We start from the raw sequence: 21622 nt of genomic DNA, 5'->3' as shown, positions 1-21622 counted from the left end.
ACGTGGAATCCTAATAGACCTATCTACCAATTGAAGAGTAATTGGCGTAGGTTTCAACTTACCAAGACCAAGCAGGCAACAAATTAACGCTAGCTCCTAAATCAAGTAATGCCTTCTCAATCATATGATCACCAATAACACAAGATATAGTAGGGCATCCTGGATATCTAAACTTAGGTGGGGTTCAGTTTTGGATAATAGAACTCACTTGCTCAGTAAGGAATGCTTTCTTGCGCACATTCAACTTACGTTTTTGTGTACACAAATCTTTAAGACACTTGGCATAGGAAGGAACTTGTTTTATAGTATCAAGTAATGAAATATTAATTTGAACCTGTTTAAACATCTCCATTATCTCATTAAGATTAGAACCGTTCTTAGTCTGAATCAAACATTGGGGAAAAGGAGCTTTAGGTATATAAGAAGGCACAGGGTTAGTCTCCACTGCAGTAGGAGGTTCTACACCCTTCCTTGAAGTATTATGACTATTACATTCACTTACATTACTCTCCTCCTGCTCACACTCTATAGGGTCAGATCTGACCTCAGAGTCCCTAGGCATCTCAACCCTATTATCAATATGTTTACCTCTCCTAAGAACAGTAATAGACTTCGCTTGCTCCTAGTGAGCTTGGTTCAAGTTAGAACCTATTTCCAACTAACCCCTTCGGTTAGCCACTGGTTGAGTAGGAAACCTACCCTTATCCCTCTCATCCAAATTACTAGAAATCTGACCCATTTGAACTTCTAACTTGGCAATTGATTGCGAGTTTGAAAGCAATTGTTGTTGGATATCTTTTTGAAATTGAAAAGTGGCATGTGTTAACTGAGCTAGGTTTTCCTCTAAAGGTGAGGGTTTATCGGTGGTTAGGGTGCATACTGTTGCACAGGGTTCGAGTTACCCACGGGACCTCCCTGATGTATACCTTTAGACCATGACAAATTGGGGTGGTTACGCCACCCAGGGTTATACGTCTTAGAAAAAGGATTATTGCCTGGATTTTGGTATAAATTCAAACCATTGACTTGTGCAGTTATGCCAGGGCAATTATCTATAACGTCACTACACCATAACAACATTTTTGTGATAGGGGTATTTTTGGTTTTGTGACGCCAAAGTGGCGTCAGAAAGGATGTGACGGCATGTAGGCGTCAGTTTGTGGTTTTAGCGTCACTATAATTCAAAAATGTATTTTAGTTTATTTAAAAAATGGATAAAAAAATAGTGACGACAAATAGGGGTCAGAGTTATTTTTATAAACTGTCACAACTAAAACACGTGCTAGGCATGTGACATGAGATGAGGGCATCAAGTTTCACTTCTCAACAGTTTCATCTTTTTTCTCGACCTCATCTCTCTTTCTTCTCAGTCTCAAAACCCTAACGCAGAATCAATCTCTTTCTTCTCGACTTCACTCGCTAGCCATTTGTTTGAGATAAGGTCTTGAACAATCTCTTACCAAAAAACTATAAATAAATAAATTAAAATAAAACACTACACCAGAATTGTTGAATTAGGACGACCCATTAAGACATAAATCCTCGTCTTAAATTTAAGACGGGATTTTGAGTCTCAAAATTAGAAAACCAGTCGCCAGGCTTTGGCCAAAAAAATAAGCGAACCACGTTTTTTGTCCTTAATCTAAGAAGGGCGAAAATGTCTCTAGTTTGCTTCAATGTCATCGCTACTCAACTGAACCCTATTTCCCTTCAAAAATAAAGTTTAGCATTAATTCTTCGTTCAGCTCCAGAAACCAGTGTGCTTCATCTCCTTCTTATTGCTTCAAGGTATACTTTTTCTTCTCAATTAATTGGAGACACTCTATTTAATTGTTAATAGCATTTGGATTGATTTTTTCTTTTTAATTTTTGTTTGTTTGTGGGTTAGGGTTCAAAAAATTGGTTGAGCGGTGCTGAGAAATTGATTTTCGTGTTGGGGTTGACAAGAAAATCCTAGATGTGTGTTCGTCACACACTCATTTGGAGCAGAAAATTCCAATGTTGAATTATACTCAGATTAGCTTAACATGATGTATGGCCTTGTAGTAATTATTAGCAGGAAAAACAACAGCTGCAAATAAAGATAAGGATAAGAAGAAGCTTGTTTCTCATTCATCACGAGCTGGTATTCAGGTACATCTTATTTTCTTTTTTGTTTTTATGGTTTATTTGAGTAAAAACTGGTAAAATTTTGAATTATTTACTTTAAGTAAGTAATTTAGGGATTTTTTGAAGGAATTAGGAGTTGGGGATTGAGTTGTTAGTGAGTTTATTGTGGTATTTGTTATAAAGGTTGGTTTTTATTGGTGAACTTGGTTGGAGAGAAGCTAGGTGTTGAGATTGCTGTCAAGGAATTGAGAACATGTGGTTTATGTTGAGGCATTTTTTACTTAATTAGCATTTTTGCAACTTTTGTCAAGTCGGAATGCATACAAACATATCTAAATTCATACATAAAGATTTCGAATTTTATTTATATAGATTATTTTTGAATGCATTACGTGATTTTGCATCTAAATACAGTTCTGCAATCTTGATTTCAGAGCTCAATTCGATGAGGCTCACTTGATATATTAGATACGTCTCAAGCCTTTGTTTATGGTTTTCCAATATACACAATAATGGAATTAGTATTGTTATTAGTAGTATGGTCTTTAAGGGGTGAATGTGGTAAATGTAACTGTTCAGATGGAGGACATGGTTTAGAAAAGAGGATTCACACATTATGATTTGGTTGCTTATGATGATATGATGGAATTAGGAAGTAACTACTAAAGAGTTTCCATGTAGGCCTTAATTTAACCCTTTTGTTTATGTTTAGATAATTTTCAAGTATCCGGTCTACTTTGCTAGATCAAATATCAAAGCACATGGTGCTTGGTTAGAACTTAGAAGTGAAGTTAGGAAAGAGTTGTCCATAGAAAATTCAGAAGTCAAGGCATGACTCTTTACTATTTTGGTAGTTAGAGCATTCATACAGGATAGATTCTGATTGAGGTAGGTTTACTAATTTTTGTAACACAGTAGTGGAAGTTGGTTGTAAAAGCAAGAGGGAGCTTAAATTCCAGTAGTTAGGATGCATATAGCTGCCTAGTTTTAAGTTTTAACTAGCTTATACCACGAAAGGTTTAAAAAATCCTTTGTGCCCAGAACTTCAATTGTGCACTTATCATGTTAATTTAAAATTTTATTTATTTACTTCTTTTAGTTGAAGAAATCCTTGAAGGGAAGGAAGAAGAACTAGAGAGGGCTTCTAACACCTTCCTCTAACAAAATTCCACTTTAGGGAGCCATTTTGTCTTATTAGTGAACTAGAGAGGGCATTCTTGTATTTAACTCTTTAAATATCATCATTACTATTGTTGCTTTGCTTTTCCCATCTGTTATCACATGTAATTGTGTTAGGTATCTTCAGTTACTGAAAAATCTCTCTTAAAGAGTTAAGTAATGGTACTTCTCATCCCGGACTTAATGAAAAGCCAATTGAGAACATTTCAGCTATTCGAATTCAAACTACATTTCGGGGATACAAAGGTAAGTCACAATGTTTTTATCAACCTTCATTCTTTTCGTTACATCCTATTAATTATTCAAGTCGTTTTACTCAACAGAAGTCATAATTGTACTTTGGGTCTTTTTTTATTTTCTATTTTTTAAGTAAGGCCCAACAGCTGGAACTTGAGAACCAACGACTAGGTACTAAAGCCGTACTAGTCCTTGTTAGCTTGGTACATGTCTGAGTCTCCGCGCAAATAGCCTCTAACTAGTAGTTAGTGCTTCCCCATATGCTGCTATATTCGCCGGCTTTCATAAGTATGTCTGAGACTCCTAGTATAGGTCTGACTTACCCTACCGGTCGGTGCCTTTAGGTAAGGATAGCTGAAAAAGAAACCCATTTCATATAGATCGAGACTTGTAGCTTGATTCTTTACTCATTCCATACTGGTAAGAATTGCAGGAAATCATTCTATAACACTTCTTCTTCTCCAGGATATCCGACGATCAAGACAATTCTCGTCAAACTCTTTCATTTAATAGAAGTGAATTATTATTCTTACAAAGCTGGTCTTTCAGAAGAGTTTATTAAGGTATGTAGATACAATTTAATGTATTGTCTCTATTGTTTCTTAGTGTGTTGAGTTAATTTTAAGTTCCAAATGAAATGCTTCTAGGATTAGTATAAAATTTTATTGTTAGAATGGTGGTTTTCTCTAAATGAATATATGATGTGCATGTGATTCCTTCAGGTGGCAGCACCTTTCGAGACTTTAGGCGGCGTGAGAGTGAAAAAAAAAAAAACCAACTTATATTGGTAATGAGTAAATACCCTATTGTTAATACCTTTAATGTCTGTCTATTGGTTTTAGACGGTTCTTTGTTTTGATGCACTCTTGCAATTGGTTTCAAGAATGGATTTACAGTTTGAGTGGGACGAGGTTGAAGCGTTTGTGAGACAGCCTGATGGTTCATTGTTCAATTGGTGTGAGCGTTTTTGTTGCTTTACTCATCTGCTTTATGGAATTGTGAGTACTCATGTGTCATTTAGTTTCAATAGTTTTTCTTATGCCATTCGTGAAAAGTACGTGCTTTTGGTTTGTTCAAATTGTTCCATTCTAACCTTTTGGTTATGCCATTTTAGACATTCATTCTAACTGTTTTTTGTTTTTCTGGCCGTGTCTTTGGGTGGAGTGTGTCTTTGGGTGCTACTACTTGTCATTCTTTGGGTGTTTGCCGCCGCCATCGCCGCCATGGACTTCTTCGCCGGCCGGTGTTCTTCTTTGCTTTGCCGGGTATTCTTCTTTGCCGCCATGGACTCGGCTTGGTGCTTGTTGTTGTTGGAATGGTTGTAACAAAAGACACGCAGCCAGCAATATGAATTGAGGGATGCCTTTCCTCACTGTTCACAGTTAAACAAATAGTATCCATCCTTTTCCGTAGGGATTCAATTATATGAAATTAATTTGTTCATGTAATGTAGGATGAGCTCCTAAAACTTTTTATTTTGTCGTCCATCTCCTTTTCTCATGTATTTTCGGATAAAATTAGTTTTGCTTGGAAGTGTTGCTCTCAGGCATTCTAAGTTGATACCCTTAATGTAGTTTTAATTCCAATGCCAGACATTAGTATAAAGAGAAGTTTATGTACAACAAGTTGGAACTAACTCTTATGTTGAAGTTCATATTTCATTTAACTGCCTTCCAAATGTTGCAGGTTTTTGTGTTTCTGGCAGCTGAATATACAACTCCACAGAATTCTTTGAATCAAGTAAGTTCTGGCAACGTTAAGTTTTTAACTTTATGAAGTGCACAGAACTGTAGCTAAGTTACTAAACTGGTATTGAGCTTTACTCTATATTGTTTTCTTTTGAATTCAATATTATTGTTGGTTGTGATGATTTAATTTTTCTGATCTTTACTTTTAGTTGTGAACCTTTCATTTCAATGAAGTCTTTTAGCTTGTTAGCATTTTAATCGTTTGAACTTGAATTTGTTTGTTGGTTTTTGAGTAAGGGTTGTTCACTCGTCTTTTTTTTCTTGGACTTTCTATTATGGCCAGAGAGAATGAATTCAGGTTATCACCAAGTTGGATATTACAACATGGTTTAGTTAATCCTAAATTGATGAACTTGATTTCTAGATGGGTTAGTTTGTAGTTTAGAGTAGTATAATGGATAGCAAAAGGGTTGAGGAACCTTTACATCATTTTTATTGCATGGATATGTACCTTTTTATGGTGAAATAGCCCTCACTAAGTCGAAATATATTACTTCGTTGTTTTCAGGTTGATTATGTAGCAATGTATAGAAAGATTGTTGCCCATGCTACACACCAAACTATCTAGTAAGCCATGTATTTTCATCCATGTACCTACACAACCACTCGGAGTAGATGGACTGATTGTTTTAACTAGATGGGACAATGGATGCTCATCTTCGATACTTCAAACAGGTAGGTGATTTAGTGTTGTTACATTCTACTGTAAGGAAGCTTTAACACGTTTAGGCTATTGAACCTTCGACTTTGGTTGTGTACTCAGGGTTACGAGTTATTACATCAAATGGAGTCATATATTAACCAGGTTTGTTATGCTTCCTTACTAGCTACTTGGTTCAGTTTGGTTGCAATTATAATTTGGATTCACACCATGATCACTTTTGTTCATTGTTGTTATCGTCACCATCATTGTTATTTGGTTCTATGGGGTCAGCCCGGCCTGGTTTCTCAAGAGTCACTTTTGTTCTGTTATGGTCAGTTACCCTACGGGGTTGGTGATGTTAGTCCTCCAGCCAGGTTGACTATGATGTGGACGCTTATGTGGTTATGTGGAACAAAGTTTATCTTTATAGAGGTGGTAGCTCGTGTGATGTGACGGGACAACACACATGGTAATGGCATGTCATGTTTCTTGTTTAATAACTGTTCCTTGGGTTGTAACTTGTTAGCAACAATGTCTACTATTTTTTCTTTTTATTTTTTTATTTATTTTTTTGATAAGAATTGGTTGCAAATATTGTACTTACCTCTCATATCTACCTAAGAAGTTTTTGGATACACTTTTGTATGGTTCAAAGATACACCTTTATATATATGATTTATTTAATGTCTATTTGAAAGCTGAGAAACACTTGAATGCAGTGATACTAACACTTAGCTGAATTTTTTGTTTATCATATTATTTATTTGTTCAACATTTTTATGCTTTGTAGATCTGTCGAGCACTTGCTTATGTACATGGTGTTATTGGAGTTTGTCATCGTGACATTAAACCACAAAATTTATTGGTGAGATTCTGCTCCTCAATGTTTACCCTTTACTTTAAAGGATGTGTATTGACTGCAATTTATGTTAGTTTTAGTTGGGTATAATTGTTTCCAGTCTGACCTTTGAAGTACTGTTTGTTGTAGGTTAATCCTCACACCCATCAGCTTAAGATATGTGATTTCGGAAGTGCAGAGAAGATGGTAAGTTGTCAAACAATAGTTTTATAGCCCTACTGGGTTATGATATGATAAGGCTTGACATTGATATTTTTGTTATATAGGTACCTGGCGAACCCAATATATCATACATATGCTCAAGATATTATATAGCTCCAGAACTAATATTTGGAGCTATAGAATACACGACAACCATTGATATGTGGTCTGTTGGATGTGTCTTAGCTGAGCTTCTCCTTGGACAGGTTTGTGTACTTATTGACTTGATTAAAAAAAAGGGCAAAAAAGTTATTTCTTTCCTCTTATGTATTGCTTGCAATTTAGTACGCAACATCAACTTTAATGGAAATTTGATGGATTAAACATGATATTTGTCCAAATTTCAACACTAGGGTGGGCTGAAAACATTGGCATATTCCTGATTTTGGGTAAAAATATTGTGTCTACTCTTGGAGAAATGATGTTTTTGGTGGTATTTATTGGCTGAGTGTTTATTCTGAACCACATACTGTTTTATTAATTGTTTGATATATTCAGAAAGGAAACAAAACTAGAGCCTTTTCTTGTGGTATTCTTGTATGATTCACATTTTTAGCTGTGATTAGTATATCTGGGCCATTCTGAGGCACTTCCTTTATAAATTTTTATCCCATTATGGATTTTGTACATATATTTGCACAGAAATCTGTATGGCCATGACAAAGTTGTAGTGGGTGCCTTTGCTCATTGACAGACTAACCATCCTATTGACTTGTTTTGCTGCTTCCATGGATCCTTAGCGTGTATATTGACTAGTCAATAGCTTGTTTTAGTGGTTCCTTAGCTTGTATTGACTAAGGTATAGTTTAAATGAATCTTTTTCTTTTTATGAAGGGAAAATGCACATCACCGGAGATCTGTAGCTGCCAGCTTGGTCCAGGGTGTGTATGTTTTAGAGCGAGACCGCCTGGAGAATCGTCAAGGACCCCATGCTCTTGCTTCTTAGGATGTGATCTTGAGTTGTTATATAGGGATTATATTGAAATAGTATGTTGGTAGATTCTGCTATATCCATACATCTATATCTTTTAAATGTTTTTCATTTAGTGATATATATACTTAGTCAAATTTTGGTGATGGTTATGACTAAGATTTTCCTTGTGTATAATTGTTTGTCAAGTCTTAATTATATTATGTGTTTGGGGTATATATGGTTGTATTTATGTAGGCGATTTTAGGGAAAAAAAAATATAAATATTATGATGGAAACCAAAAACAAATATTATTTTTTTTAAAATAAATAATATTTTGTGACGCCTGACAGGCGTCAGTAAGCATTTCTAAAAAAAGAGAAATTTATAATTACTGACGGTATATAGGTGTCAGTAAGTATATCTAAAAAAAAGACAAATTAATAATTCCTGACGGTACAGAGGCGTTAGTTTGTTTTGGCGCCAAGTTATAGCGCCAGTTTTTGGGGGGATTTGAAAGTTCAATAGTGACGACAATACACCAATTTAGTGACGGCGTGGAGGCGTTAGTAATACAATTTTAATGACGGCGTAGAGGCATTAGTAATGCATATTTAGTGACGGCGTAGAGGCGTCAGTAAATATTTCAATTGTGACGCCATATTGGCGTCACAAATATTTCTGACATCAACACAGACGCCTAAATTCCAACGCCTCCTAGGCGTCACAAAAAATAATTCTGACGCATCCTAGCCGTCACAAAAGTGCTGTTCTGTTGTAGTGCGTGATCAAGACTATCACACAAAAGACACTCAGGGGCCTCGATATTGTTAACCGGAGCTAGAGACTTTGTCTCTTTTTCTAGCTCGAGAGCTTCAACTCTTCTAATTAAAGCGACCATCCTAGCATTCGTGTCGAATTCTCTGTCAACACGGAACAAACCATTATGTGTAGTACTACTAGCCACCTTCTTTGGCTCACGACTAGTTTCCCATTGTTAGACCTTCTCAGAGACTTCCTCTAAAAAGGTCCACGCTTCTTCTACAGTCTTATCATAGAAATATCCAGTACTCATGGTCTCAATCATAGCCTTAGAATTAAAATCGAGACCCTCATAAAGAATCTGCACTAGCCTACCCTTCTCTAGGCCATGGTTAGGACACTGCAAGAGCATGTCCTTAAACCTCTCTGTACACTTCCATAATGACTCTCCATCAGTTTGGCAAAAAGATGATAAGTCTTTTCTAAAAGCAGTCGCTTTATGATTAGGGAAAAAGTTCGTTAAAAACACAATGCATAACTTTTCCCATCCCATTATGGAATTCGATGGGAGATTGTGAAACCAACTATTGGCTTTTTCTTTAAGAGAAAATGGGAATAATTTTAATTTAATAGCTTCATCACTAAATTGTTGAAGCTTAATAGTCCCACAAATATCCTAAAATTCTCTCACATGAAGATATGGATCTTCCTCCTCCGTTCCCTAAAACTTAGGAAGGAGCCCCAGCAGATTGGGCATCAACTCAAAGTGATTAGCATTGGTTGTAGGGTGAACGATGCAAGATGGTCAGGTTGTCCTAGTAGGATATATATATTCCGTAATAGATCTAGGTACTTGGGCAACCACGTCATTGTTATTACCCTCCGTGTCAGTAAAAATTGGTGTATTGCCAACAAAAGTGACAGGTACCTCTAAATCGAGATTTCTACTTCTCCTATGAAGAGCGCGTTCAATCTCAGGATCAAATCGTGCAAAAAGTGTGTTATCAAACCGAGTTTCTACCATAAACTACTTCTAAAACCTAAGATTCTAATAAATGATGCACACGATGCACACACAAACAATATCAAACAAATATTTCAACCCAGATTGAATTTTAAATATTGTTTAATATATTGGTTCCTAAACCCAAATAACATGATTCCCTGTTCTTGTGCAAAAGCACCATCACTTGATCCACGTGTCAAAAAGACTTTCCTAGTGAGTGGGCTAAAACCTGTCCTAATGCAAAATGCCTAACGCTGGTCAAGGTGATTTAACCTTCCTAGATGCAAGAAACAATGAAAACAAGCAAAGTACACAAAACAAACAAATTCCAAGCCCACAAAAGAAAGAGACGTACCTCCGGTGTGAGACTTCGAGGGCTACTTGCAACGCTGGGTGACGACAAGCAAGCAACTTCACAAAGTCCACAACAAAATCACAACTATCAACCTTGTAAGAAGAAATCTTTGCTTAACTATCTGCAAAAATAACTAAAATTAGACACGTAAACTATGAATTAATATAATTACGACTAAACTTAAACTACGAATCACGATAAATAAGACTTTAAAACTCAATTGTGCCACTACAATCCAAGGCAGCGGCGCCAAAAACATGATAGGAAATTAACCGGCCTAAATTTACAGGGTAATTAAATCCTATTTTAATAATAATAATACTCGCAAGCACACTGGGTCTATTGTAATAGGTGCGCAAGAACGAGGTCGATCCCACAGGGATTGCTATCTAGGGACAATTGAATACTAAAATATTACCTAACCTAATTCGAACAATATTTGTTGATAGAGTTTGGAATTAACTATTTTCTAAAGCTAATTATTTTAACTACGTTTACAAAAATAATAAATTAAACAATTGAAATTAAATGAATGATTGGAGAGAAATACTAGGACTTTAGATTCTGTCACTAAACCTTTTAGTAAATACTTTAAGATTAGGTTTCAATGTTTCAAATTAATATGAGAAACATCCGTATGAGCATTCAGTGTTTCTCGGGATTTTATCGTGACAATGTTATTGTTACATAAAAGCATCTTTCAAAATTCAGCACTAAAGATCAAACGTAAAAGAATACTCATCTTTTTAAGGCAGGAATAATATCTAAATTTAATATTTGCAATTAAATCAAGCTTTGATCAATAACAATATATATTCAAACGACTAAGGAAGCAAGACATACAAAGTGAAAGAATAAACTACTATCAATCGTGAATATACTGAAAGAAGATTAATCGGTAAACATCTAAGTGAAATCATCAAAACCAAAACTCAAAATAATAACATCAAGGCTAGGGCTTCATCTTAGCCCTAGCTAATAGTTTAGCTGCACATAATAGTCGAACAATAAATGAAACAAAGGATAGAAGAACTCATTGTCACGGTGAGCTTTTTCTCCGCAGTCTCAGTTTCTGATCACCAATCTAGTCCATTGTACTGCTCCAAACCCCGGCCTCAAAAGATGTAACATGTTTTGGCTTTGTGAGACGCCTCTTCCTATTTCTCTGTTTCTTTTCACTCGAGCTGTCTCTGGCTTTACTATTTCTTTTCTCTACTGTTTTTTTCCTGCGTTCTGGAGAGCTCCTCTTTTCAACTCTCTGTCTCTTGTTCATATATCTGTTTTCTTTCCTTATGTGAGTATTCGGTATTGATTTGAATTAGAAGTATCTAATTTGGTCAAGCTGCCCGAGAGATTTGGGATTTGGCAGAAATTGCGAAGTGTCAATCTTTTGTTTCCTGTTGGGTAAAGAATAATCGATAGTGATTAGGTGGTCTTGGATATATGGGGTGATCTTGGATATATGGGGTGAATGGTAGATGGTTTGGCTTGATTGGTTCGGGTGTTCGATTTCGTCGCAGGAATGTGAGGGATGGGTTTTCTGTTTCGTGAGAATTGGAAGGAGAAGGAAACTAAGGGTTGCTACGGTGCTTCTCGGATGGACAAGAAATGGTGTGGCCATTAGTTAGTTGTGCGGGCTTTGGTTAATTATTGGGTCGGTACATGGGCTGCTCTCTTTATCACTTCAACAAAAGCTACAAGTTTTAGTAACTTTAGTCACATGGCAACTCAAGCCCATAAGCCCAAAACCTTATTTGTTTTATTTCCTCTTTTGATTAGTTCAGCCCAATATCAAATGGCCCAACCAAAACATCCAGGAATCCAAATGCAAATAATAATTTAGTCCACAAATAATCTTTCGGCTACCTCCAATGAACAACTAATGCCAAGCAAATCACGAACTCACGCATTCTCAATATTTTTGACACTTTTAATCAACTCAACTCCACTTCCTGCAAAATCACTAAAAGCATACTAATTAAATCAAATAAATAAAGTAAATGAACTAACTGATATAAAATTGGGCATAAATAATAAAACATTTACGTGCTTATAAAATACCCCCAAACTTACATTTTGCTAGTCTTCGAGCAAAACTAAAACTAAACTACTAACTAAAATAAAAATTCTAACTCACTTTCGTAGGAATCACAATTACACTCAGCATGTGCAACAAGCCTTTTAAACCCCTAGGTTTACCCTAGTGGATGAGTTTAGTCTCGTGAGAGTTTTCAGAGAAGATACTCACAGACTTCATATATACTATAATGACTCAGAAATAACAGTAATGTTTCCTTAATTTAATCTCAGGTATTCATACATTTCACTAGTAACGAATAAAGAATAATCATAAGAAAACCTAAGTTAATATATGCATAATAATCAAATCATCTAAAAATAAACATACATGCAATGAACTATACTATGAAATGCAATGGCAGGTTCGTTTCTGAAACTTTTGAAATAGCGTCCCTAAGTAGGTCCTCACAAATGTGTCAAGATAAAAATACTCTAATTTTTCCACTCTGGTTTTGCTCACTCCAGTGTGTAGTGGGCACACTTTTCCTCTCAATCTCAATGACATCCTAAAGGAGCCGAAGTCGATCAAACACATCTGCCACTTACTATCATACCAACCTATTCCTAATTAAGCTAAAGGTCTTTATTAGGTGTTATGTATGGCTTAGGTGAGAGTTTAAGAATAAATGGAATGGATAAACAAAATTGACAAGTCTGAGAAAATAAGGCCTTTAAATTATGTAACTAGAGAAAGTCTTCTTCTTACTTTTCATCTACACTTTGTTTCCATCCTTAGCCTCTTTTGTTTTAACTTTTGACTCATTTGATTCTATTTTTGGAGTTCTAACTTTTTATTTTATTTCTATTCATATTTCTTTTCTTTGGATATAAACTTTCTTTTCTTTCCCTTATTTTTCTTTTGAAGCAACTAACAAATATTGGTTTTCCATAGGTCTTTCTCTTTTCTTTTCTTCCTGTCATCATATTTCTCAAACTTATCTAGTGGGTAGGCTATATTTAATTTTTATTTTGTTTTTATAAAGGATAAAGAATTTGTGGTTTATGAAAAGGCTAATGAAAGGCTCAGTGGGGTGACTAGGGGGAAAAAAAAATAAAAATCTTTAGGTTGGAATTTCTGGCTATATCGATCCAAAGAGGGCCTAAATTCTCGCTTAAGATATGGTATGGTGATCAAGCAAGTGGACATGTGATTTCTCTATTCAAAATTAATTTCTCCCTTGTGTCATCACTCAGATATTAACTCATATGAGGCTTTCATGCTAGATTCTCACAGGATATATAAAATTAAGAACTCTAACCTAGGTCTCAGAAATTTACTGCCAAATACAATCATGATGTTCATGCAAGATATTTATGAAAAGATGCAGTGACTATTACCTATATATTAACCTAAGTTTCTAATAACTACTATTAATTCTAATGCTAAATGAGACTTCTAGACTATAATCATCATAGAAAAGGAAACAATATCACTATCCCTAAGTGCATAGTATAAGTAATTTTTATTTTTCGCTAACCAAAATATTTTGTTCCCAACCCCAAACTTATTTTAGACATTATCCTCAATGTTGACATATATGCTCAATTCCAAAAATTAATAACACAGACAAGTAAAAGAATAAGGAAAGAAGTTACCAATAGCTCCATGAACGAAAAATAAAGCTCGAGTCACCTGTAGAAATTAGTACCTCACAAAAGATATAACAATGATAATATAGAAAATGATCCAATTTACTACGACGACTAAAATGTGTCACGTATCTCATTCCATAGAGTTACACGTCTCCAAAAAAACGGAAAAAAGGTGCTAAAGTGAAATGCATGAGATATGTACACATAAGACTCAACAAAAATAAAAACATGGGTTGCCTCCCACAAGCGCTACAGTTAACGTCACTAGCAGATGAATGCTTCACAGAACTGATCAGTGCTATGAGTTGGAGTCATCAACAGCAGCGAAATTTTTTTTTTTTTTTTTTTAAATAAGCCTGAGCGTGCACGCGTTTAGTTTTGTCTTGCATTTGGCGCGACCCGCGCTCATGCCTTGACCAACTTACAGTACTTTTAGGATGTCCTGAGCGCACACGTGCTCAGTTTTTGCTTGCATAAGGCGCTCCGCGCCCATGCCTATTTCAGTGAAAATTTTTTTTTAGAGAAAAATACATTGTCGTTTCGTGCTCTTGACCCTTAATTTTGGCTAAGTAAGATGCCAACAACACTTAAAAAGAAATGAAAAGCAATAAAACATACATGATACTCAATCAGTCATGATAAATAGGATCAAGAAGACTTACATCTTCCACATCCTACCCGGCCAAACCGTCAAGGTATGCTTTTAAACGTTGACCATTTACCTTAAACACACGACCATCCGTAAGATCTTCTATCTCAACAGCACCATGAGGAAAAACAGTTTCAACAATGAAAGGACTAGTCCACCTAGAACATAACTTACCAGGAAAAAGATGCAAACGAGAATTATATAGGAAGACTTTTTTATTAGGTTCAAAAGACTTGAGAAGAATAGATTTATCATGAAAAATCTTAGTCCGCTCTTTGTAAATCTTCGCATTCTCATATGCCTCATTCCTTAACTTAGCTAACTCATTCAACTGAAGTTTACGTTGTGAACCAGCCTTACGCATATCAAAGTTAGACGTTTTAATGGCCCAAAAAGCACGATGTTCCAATTCTAAAGGCAAATGACATGCCTTTCCAAACACAAGCCTATAAGGAGACATACCAATAGGAGTCTTATAAGCATTTCTATAAGCCCAAAGAGAATCATTAAGACGTTGAGACCAATCCTTACGGTCAGGTCGTACAATCTTTTCTAAAATCCACTTAATTTCCCTATTAGATACTTCAACTTGGCCACTAGTTTGAGGATGGTATGAGGTAGCAAGCTTATGAGAATAGAGTATTTTTTCATTAAAGATTCAAATGCGCAGTGTGCAAAATGAGTACCATTATCACTTATAATTGCACGAGCAGTACCAAAATGAGAAAATATATTATATTTTAAAAAGTTAACTACGACTTTATGATCATTCGTTTTACATGGCACCACCTCAACCCACTTAGAAACATAGTCTACGGCAACCAGGATATAAAGATAACCAAAGGAAGTAGGAAAAGGACCCATGAAGTCTATACCCCATACATCAAAAGGCTCCACAACTAAAATAGAGGAAAGAGGCATCATGTTCCTATGGGAAATATTACCTGTACGCTGGCATCTATCACAACTCAGACAAAACTCATGTGCATCCCTAAACAAAGTAGGACAATAAAAACCACACTGCAAAACCTTCGCAGCCGTCTTTTTAGGACCAAAGTGACCACCACATGCATGGTCATGGCAAAAAGAGAGAATACTATAAAACTCACTCTCAGGGACACATCTCCTAACAATCTGATCAGGGCATGACCTAAACAAGTATGGATCATCCCAGAAAAAATCCTTAACCTCATCAAGAAACTTAGATTTATCCAATTGTCTCCAATGATAGGGAAACTATTTCGTTACAAGATAATTAACAATATCAGCATACCAAGGCGACTGGGATATAACAAAAATTTGCTCATCAGGGAAAGATTCATTCACAGGCAAAATATCAATAGAAGATTCTACTATAAGTCTAGACAAGTGGTCAGCTACCACGTTCTTCGTACCCTTTTTATCCCCTAATCTCTATATCAAACTCTTGCAAAAAGAGTACCCAGCAAATCAAACGCGCTTTAGCATCCTTTTTAGTAAGGAGATACTTTAAAGCCAAATAATCAGTAAACAGGACAACCTTAGACCTATGAGGTAAGACCTATATTTGTCTAAAGCAAACACAATAGCTAATAACTCTTTCTCAGTTGTAGTGTAGTTCATCTGTGCATCATTAAGAGTTCAACTAGCATAATAAATAACATGGGGCAACTTATTAAACCGTTGACCTAAAACAGTCGCAACTGCATAATCAGACGCATCACACATTAACTCAAAAGGCACACTCCAATAAGGTGGCTGTATGATAGGAGCGGTAGTCAATAAATGTTTAAGCTTCTCAAAAGCTTTCAAACAATCATCATCTAAGACAAAAGCGATGTCCTTACCAAGTAAATTACATAGGGGACGAGCAATCTTACTAAAGTCCTTAATGAAATGCCTATAAAATCAGTATGACCTAAAAATGACCTAATTTCTTTCACAGTCTTAGGTGGTGGAAGACTAGAAATGACATCAATCTTGGACTTATCAACCTCAATTCCTTTTCAAGAAACAATATGACCAAGAACAATACCCTGTGGAACAATAAAATGACACTTCTCCCAATTCAACACAAGATTCTTCTCCTTGCACCTAAGTTTCAATAATTCTAAATGGTGCAAACCCTCATCAAAAGAATCACCAAACACGGAGAAGTCATCCATAAACACCTCAAGACACCTTTCTACCATATCAGAAAAAACACTAAGCATGCATCGCTGGAAGGTACCAGGTGCATTACATAATCTAAAAGGCATACGACAATTGGCAAAAGTTCCAAAAGGACAAGTAAAAGTAGTATTTTCTTGATCCTCAGGTGTAATACATATTTGGTAATAACCGGAATAACCATCAAGAAAACAATAGTACTTATGACCGGCTAACCTCTCGAGCATTTGGTCAATAAACGGAAAAGGAAAGTGATCTTTCATAGTGGCCAAATTCAACTTACGATAGTCAATGCAAAAACACCACCCGATAGTCATACGGGTGGGAACTAACTCGCCCTTTGAATTCTCAACTATTGTAAGTCAGACTTTTTATGGACAACCTGAACAGGACTCACCCATTTACTATTGGAGATTGGATAAATGATACCCGCATCTAACAACTTAAGAACCTCGGCTCTCACTACCTCTTTCATGTTAGGATTAAACCGTCTCTGAAACTCACGGGTTGGTTTAGCATCCTTCTCAAGATGAATATGATGCATACAATCATTTGGGCTTATACCATTAATATCAGCAATATTCTACCCTAAAGCTGCTCTATGCTCTTTAAGAATTCTAATCAATTTACCCTCTTGTTCACTATCAAGATTAGAAGGAATAATAAGAGGTAAAGAATCATTAGGTCCTAGAAAGACATACTTAAAAGTATCAGGTAATGGTTTCAACTCTAGCTTAGGAGGACTTTCAAAGGAAGGAACTGGGGTAGACTCAGATAGAGTCAGATGCTCTATTGCTGCTCTCCACATATCAATTTCTAAAATTGGAGTTGCATCAAGCAACGCATTAACTTCACAAATGACATCATCTACATCACAACCACTACCAGAATTAGTTAAGCAAGACTCAAGAGGGTCATCAGAATAACTTTTCAAGAAAGTCTCGTGAACTATTCTATCAATAAGATTAATATCCCAAAAATCATCAGGTTCAGGAGGTTCATGACCCATATTAAACACATTAAGTTTTTTAGTTATATTACCAAAAGAAAGTTTTAAAACTCCATTACGACAGTTAATGATAGCATTAGAAGTGGCTAAAAAGGGACGACCTAAAATGACCAGAATATGGTGTTTAGGATCTTGAACATGTTGTGTATCTACAACAATAAAATCAACATGGAAATAAAATTTATCAACCTGAATCAAAACATCCTCAACAATACCACGTGGAATCCTAATATACATATCTGCCAATTGAAGAGTAATTGGCATAGGTTTTAACTTACCAAGACCAAGCTGTAAATAATCCGAATAAGGCAACAAATTAACGCTAGCTCCTAAATCAAGTAATGTCTTCTCAATCATATGATCACCAATAACACAAGAAATAGTAGGGCATCCTATGGATCTCTAAACTTAGGTGGGGTTCGGTTTTGGATAATAGAACTCACTTGCTCGGTAAGGAAAACTTTCTTGTGCACATTCAACTTACGTTTTTGTGTACACAAATCTTTAAGAAACTTGGCATACGAAGGAACTTGTCTTATAGCATCAAGTAATGAAATATTTATTTGAACCTATTTAAAAGTCTCCATTATTTCATTAAGATTAGAACCTTTCTTAACCTGAATCAAACGTTGATGAAAAGGAGCTTTAGGTATATAAGAAGGCACAGGGTTAGTCTCCACAGCAGTAGGAGGTTCTACACCCTTCCTAGAAATATTATGACTATTAGATTCACTCACCTCACTCTCCTCCTGCTCACACTCTATAGTATCAGATCTGACCTCAGTGCTCCTATGCATCTCAACCCTACTATCTACATGTTTTCCACTCCCAAGAACAGTGATGGACTTGGCTTGCTCCTGGTGATGGTCTTGGGTCGAGTTAGAACCTATTTCAAACCGACCCCTTGGGTTACCTACTGGTTGACTAGGAAACTTACCCTTCTCTCTTTCATTTAAATTTCTATCAATCTGCCCCATTTGAATTTCCAACTTGTTGAACAATTGGGCTAACTGGGCAAGGGATTCCTCTAAAGGTGGATGTTTCGGTGGTTGGGGTGCATAGTGCTGCAAAGGGTTTGAGTTACCCAAGGGCCCTCCCTAATGTATACCTTTAAACCAAGATAAATTGGGATGGTTACGCCATCCAAGGTTATACGTGTTAGAATAAGGATTATTAACTAGCTTTTGGTACGAATTAAAAACATTGAGTTATGCATTTACTCCAGGGCAATTATCTATAACGTGATCAAGACTATCACACAAAAGACACCCAAGGGCCTCGATATTGTTCACCGGAGCTGGAGACTTTGTCTCTTTTTCTAGCTTGAGAGCTTCAACTCTTCTAATTAAAACGACCATCCTAGCGTTCGTGTCGAATTATTTGTCAACATGGAACAAAAAATTATGTGTAGTACTACTAGCCACCTTCTTAGGCTCACGACTAGTTTCCCATTGCTGGACCTTCTCAGAGACTTCCTCTAAAAAGGTCCATGCTTCTTCTACAGTCTTATCACAGAAATCTCCAGTACTCATGGTTTTAATCATTGCCTTAGAATTAAAATCGAGACCTTCATAGAGAATATGCACTAGCCTACCCTTCTCTAGGCCATGGTTAGGACACTGTAAGAGCATGTCCTTAAACCTCTCCATACACTTCCATAATGACTCTCCATTAGTTTGGCAAAAAGATGATAAGTTTTTTCTAAAATCAGTTGCTTTATGATTAGGGAAAAAGTTCTTTAAAAACACAATGCATAACTTTCCCCATCCCGTTATGGAATTCAATGGGAGAGTATGAAACCAACTCTTGGCTCTTTCTTTAAGAGAAAATGGGAATAATTTTAATTTTATAGCTTCATCACTAAATTATTGAAGCTTAATAGTCCCACAAATATCCTCAAATTCTCTCACATGAAGATATGGATCTTCCTCCTCCGTTCCCCTAAACTTAGAAAAGAGCCCCAGCAGATTGGGCTTCAACTCAAAGTGATTAGCATTGGTTGCAGGGTGAATGATGCAAGATGGTCTGGTTGTCCTAGTAGGATATATATATTCCTTAATAGATCTAGGTACTTGGGCAACCACGTCATTGTGATTACCCTCCATGTCAACAAAAATTGGTGTATTGCCAACAAAAGTTACGGGTACCTCTAACTCGGGATTTCTACTTCTCCTATGGAGAGCGCGTTCAATCTCAGGATCAAACGGTGCAAAAGGTGTGTTATCAGATCGAGTTTCTACCATAAACTACTTCTAAAACCTAGGACTCTAATAAATGATGCAGACGATGCACACACAAACAATATCAAACAAATATTTCAACCCAGATTGAATTTTAAATATTGTTTAATATATTTGTTCCTAAACCAAAATAACACGATTCCCAGCTCTTGTGCAAAAGCACTGTCACTCGATCCACGTGTCAAAAGGGCTTTCCTAGTGAGCGGACTAAAACATGTCCTAATGCAAAATGCCTAAGGCTGGTCAAGGTGATTTAACCTTCCTAGATGCAAGAAACAATGAAAACAAGCAAAGCACACAAAACAAAAAAAGTCCAAGCCCACAAAGGAAAGAGACGTACCTTCGGCGTGAGCCTTCGAGGGCTACTTGCGACGCCGGGTGACGGCAAGCAAGCAACGTCACAAAGTCCACAATAAAATCATGACTATCAACCTTGTAAGAAGAAATCTTTGCTTAACTATCTGCAAAAATAACTAAAATTAGACGCATAAACTATGAATTAATATAACTACGACTAAAATTAAACTACGAATCACGATAAATAAGACTTTAAAACTCAATTGCGCCATTACAATCCCCGGTAGTGGTGCCAAAAACTTGGTAGGAAATTAATCGGCCTAAATAAATAGACTAATTAAACCATATAATTAAACCGCAAGCGCACATCTATCGTTGAAAATAGTTGCGGCAAACGAGTCGATCCCACAGAGATTGCTACTTAGGGACACTATTCCAAAAGTTTCAGAAATGGACCTGCCACTGCATTTCATAGTATTGTTCATTGCATGTATGTTTATTTTTAGATGATTTGATTATTATGCATGTATTAACTTAGGTTTTAAAATGAGTATTATTTATTCCTTGCTAGTAAGATGTATAGACACCTGAGATTAAATTAAGGAAACATTGTTGTTATTTCTTAGTTGTTATAGTATAGATGAAGTTTGTGAGTATCTTCTCTGAAAACTCTCATGAGACTAAACTTGTCCACTAGGGTAGGGGTTTAAAAGGCTTGTTGCACATGCTGAGTGTAATCGTGATTCCTACGAAAGTGAGTTAGAAGTTTTGTTTTTGTTATTAGTTTAGATTTAGTTTTGCTTGAGGACTAGCAAAATATAAGTTTGGGAGTATTTGATAAGCACGTAAATGTTATATTATTTATGCCCACTTTTATATCAGTTAGCCTGTTTACTTTATTTGTTTGATTTAGTTAGTACGTGTTTAATGATTTTGTAGGAATTGGAGTGAAGTTGATTAAAAGTGTCAAAACTATCGAGAATGCGTGAGTCTGTGATTTGCTTGGCATTAGTTGTTCAGTTCAATAGAGGTGCTTGGTACTATTGGGAATATATTGTTCGCATGTCTGTTGCCACTGAGAATTGAGTGGATCTGTTTGTTGGAATATGGGCTTGGCCAAAGTGATCCATGAACATGAACTATTGGACCAGATCATGTGCTTAAAACCGAACCAGGTGCTTCCATATTTTATACTTAAAACTTAAATAGAAAAGCCCATATATATTAAAGCCCACAACAACAAACAAAGCCCACACCAATATAACCCACCTATCTACTAGATCACCTGATTGATCCTTTAGTTTGTTTCTTTCCCATGACTCACGAACAGAAAAAAAAAAAGCAGGAACAGAAACAAAAGACCGACAGTCCTCATTCCAATCAAATTGATCGCCTAATCACCGAAACCATGGAATAAAATCTTTCTATTTCGATTCAAACAGAAGTCAATGCCCTAACCGAATGAAGCTCCTATAAATACAGAGTCGAACCAAAAAGGAGGGGCGGTCTACAACACAGCAGAACTAAGAACAGGCAGACGAAGTGGAGAAGAAGATATCAAAGCGGGATTACGGTTTTGTCGATGATTTATTCTTCT

General features: G+C 36.1%; 1 protein-coding gene, 1 long non-coding RNA gene and 1 pseudogene across 4 annotated transcripts; 2 read left to right on the top strand and 1 right to left on the bottom strand.

Annotated features, from left to right (window-relative positions):
• Positions 1 to 658: 658 nt before the first annotated feature.
• On the bottom strand, positions 659 to 9673 carry LOC147518140 (uncharacterized; annotated as a pseudogene).
• LOC147518142 (uncharacterized) lies at positions 1978 to 4274 on the top strand. The gene is made up of 4 exons (XR_015214006.1): positions 1978 to 2133; positions 3406 to 3534; positions 3991 to 4088; positions 4248 to 4274. It is a non-coding gene; the product is annotated as an uncharacterized LOC147518142 (long non-coding RNA).
• On the top strand, positions 4872 to 8112 carry LOC147518141 (shaggy-related protein kinase epsilon-like). 3 transcript variants are annotated; one of them, XM_086594735.1, is made up of 8 exons: positions 4878 to 5265; positions 5782 to 5948; positions 6037 to 6078; positions 6253 to 6385; positions 6707 to 6781; positions 6905 to 6961; positions 7042 to 7182; positions 7811 to 8112. In XM_086594735.1, exons 4-8 carry the CDS (start codon positions 6383 to 6385, stop codon positions 7973 to 7975), a joined length of 441 nt encoding a protein of 146 aa, XP_086450861.1. In that variant the 5' UTR covers positions 4878 to 5265; positions 5782 to 5948; positions 6037 to 6078; positions 6253 to 6382; the 3' UTR covers positions 7976 to 8112. The 3 variants fall into 3 exon arrangements, with proteins under 3 accessions (XP_086450860.1, XP_086450861.1, XP_086450859.1); XM_086594734.1 differs by lacking the exons at positions 6037 to 6078; positions 6253 to 6385 and having other exon boundaries at positions 4872 to 4934; positions 5212 to 5265; XM_086594733.1 differs by lacking the exons at positions 6037 to 6078; positions 6253 to 6385.
• Positions 9674 to 21622: the final 11949 nt, after the last annotated feature.

The sequence above is a fragment of the Coptis chinensis genome, chromosome 2 (assembly GCF_015680905.1).
Source record: "Coptis chinensis isolate HL-2020 chromosome 2, ASM1568090v1, whole genome shotgun sequence".
Classification (NCBI taxonomy): Eukaryota; Viridiplantae; Streptophyta; class Magnoliopsida; order Ranunculales; family Ranunculaceae; genus Coptis; species Coptis chinensis.
This window is presented reverse-complemented; position numbering and strand designations above follow the sequence as displayed.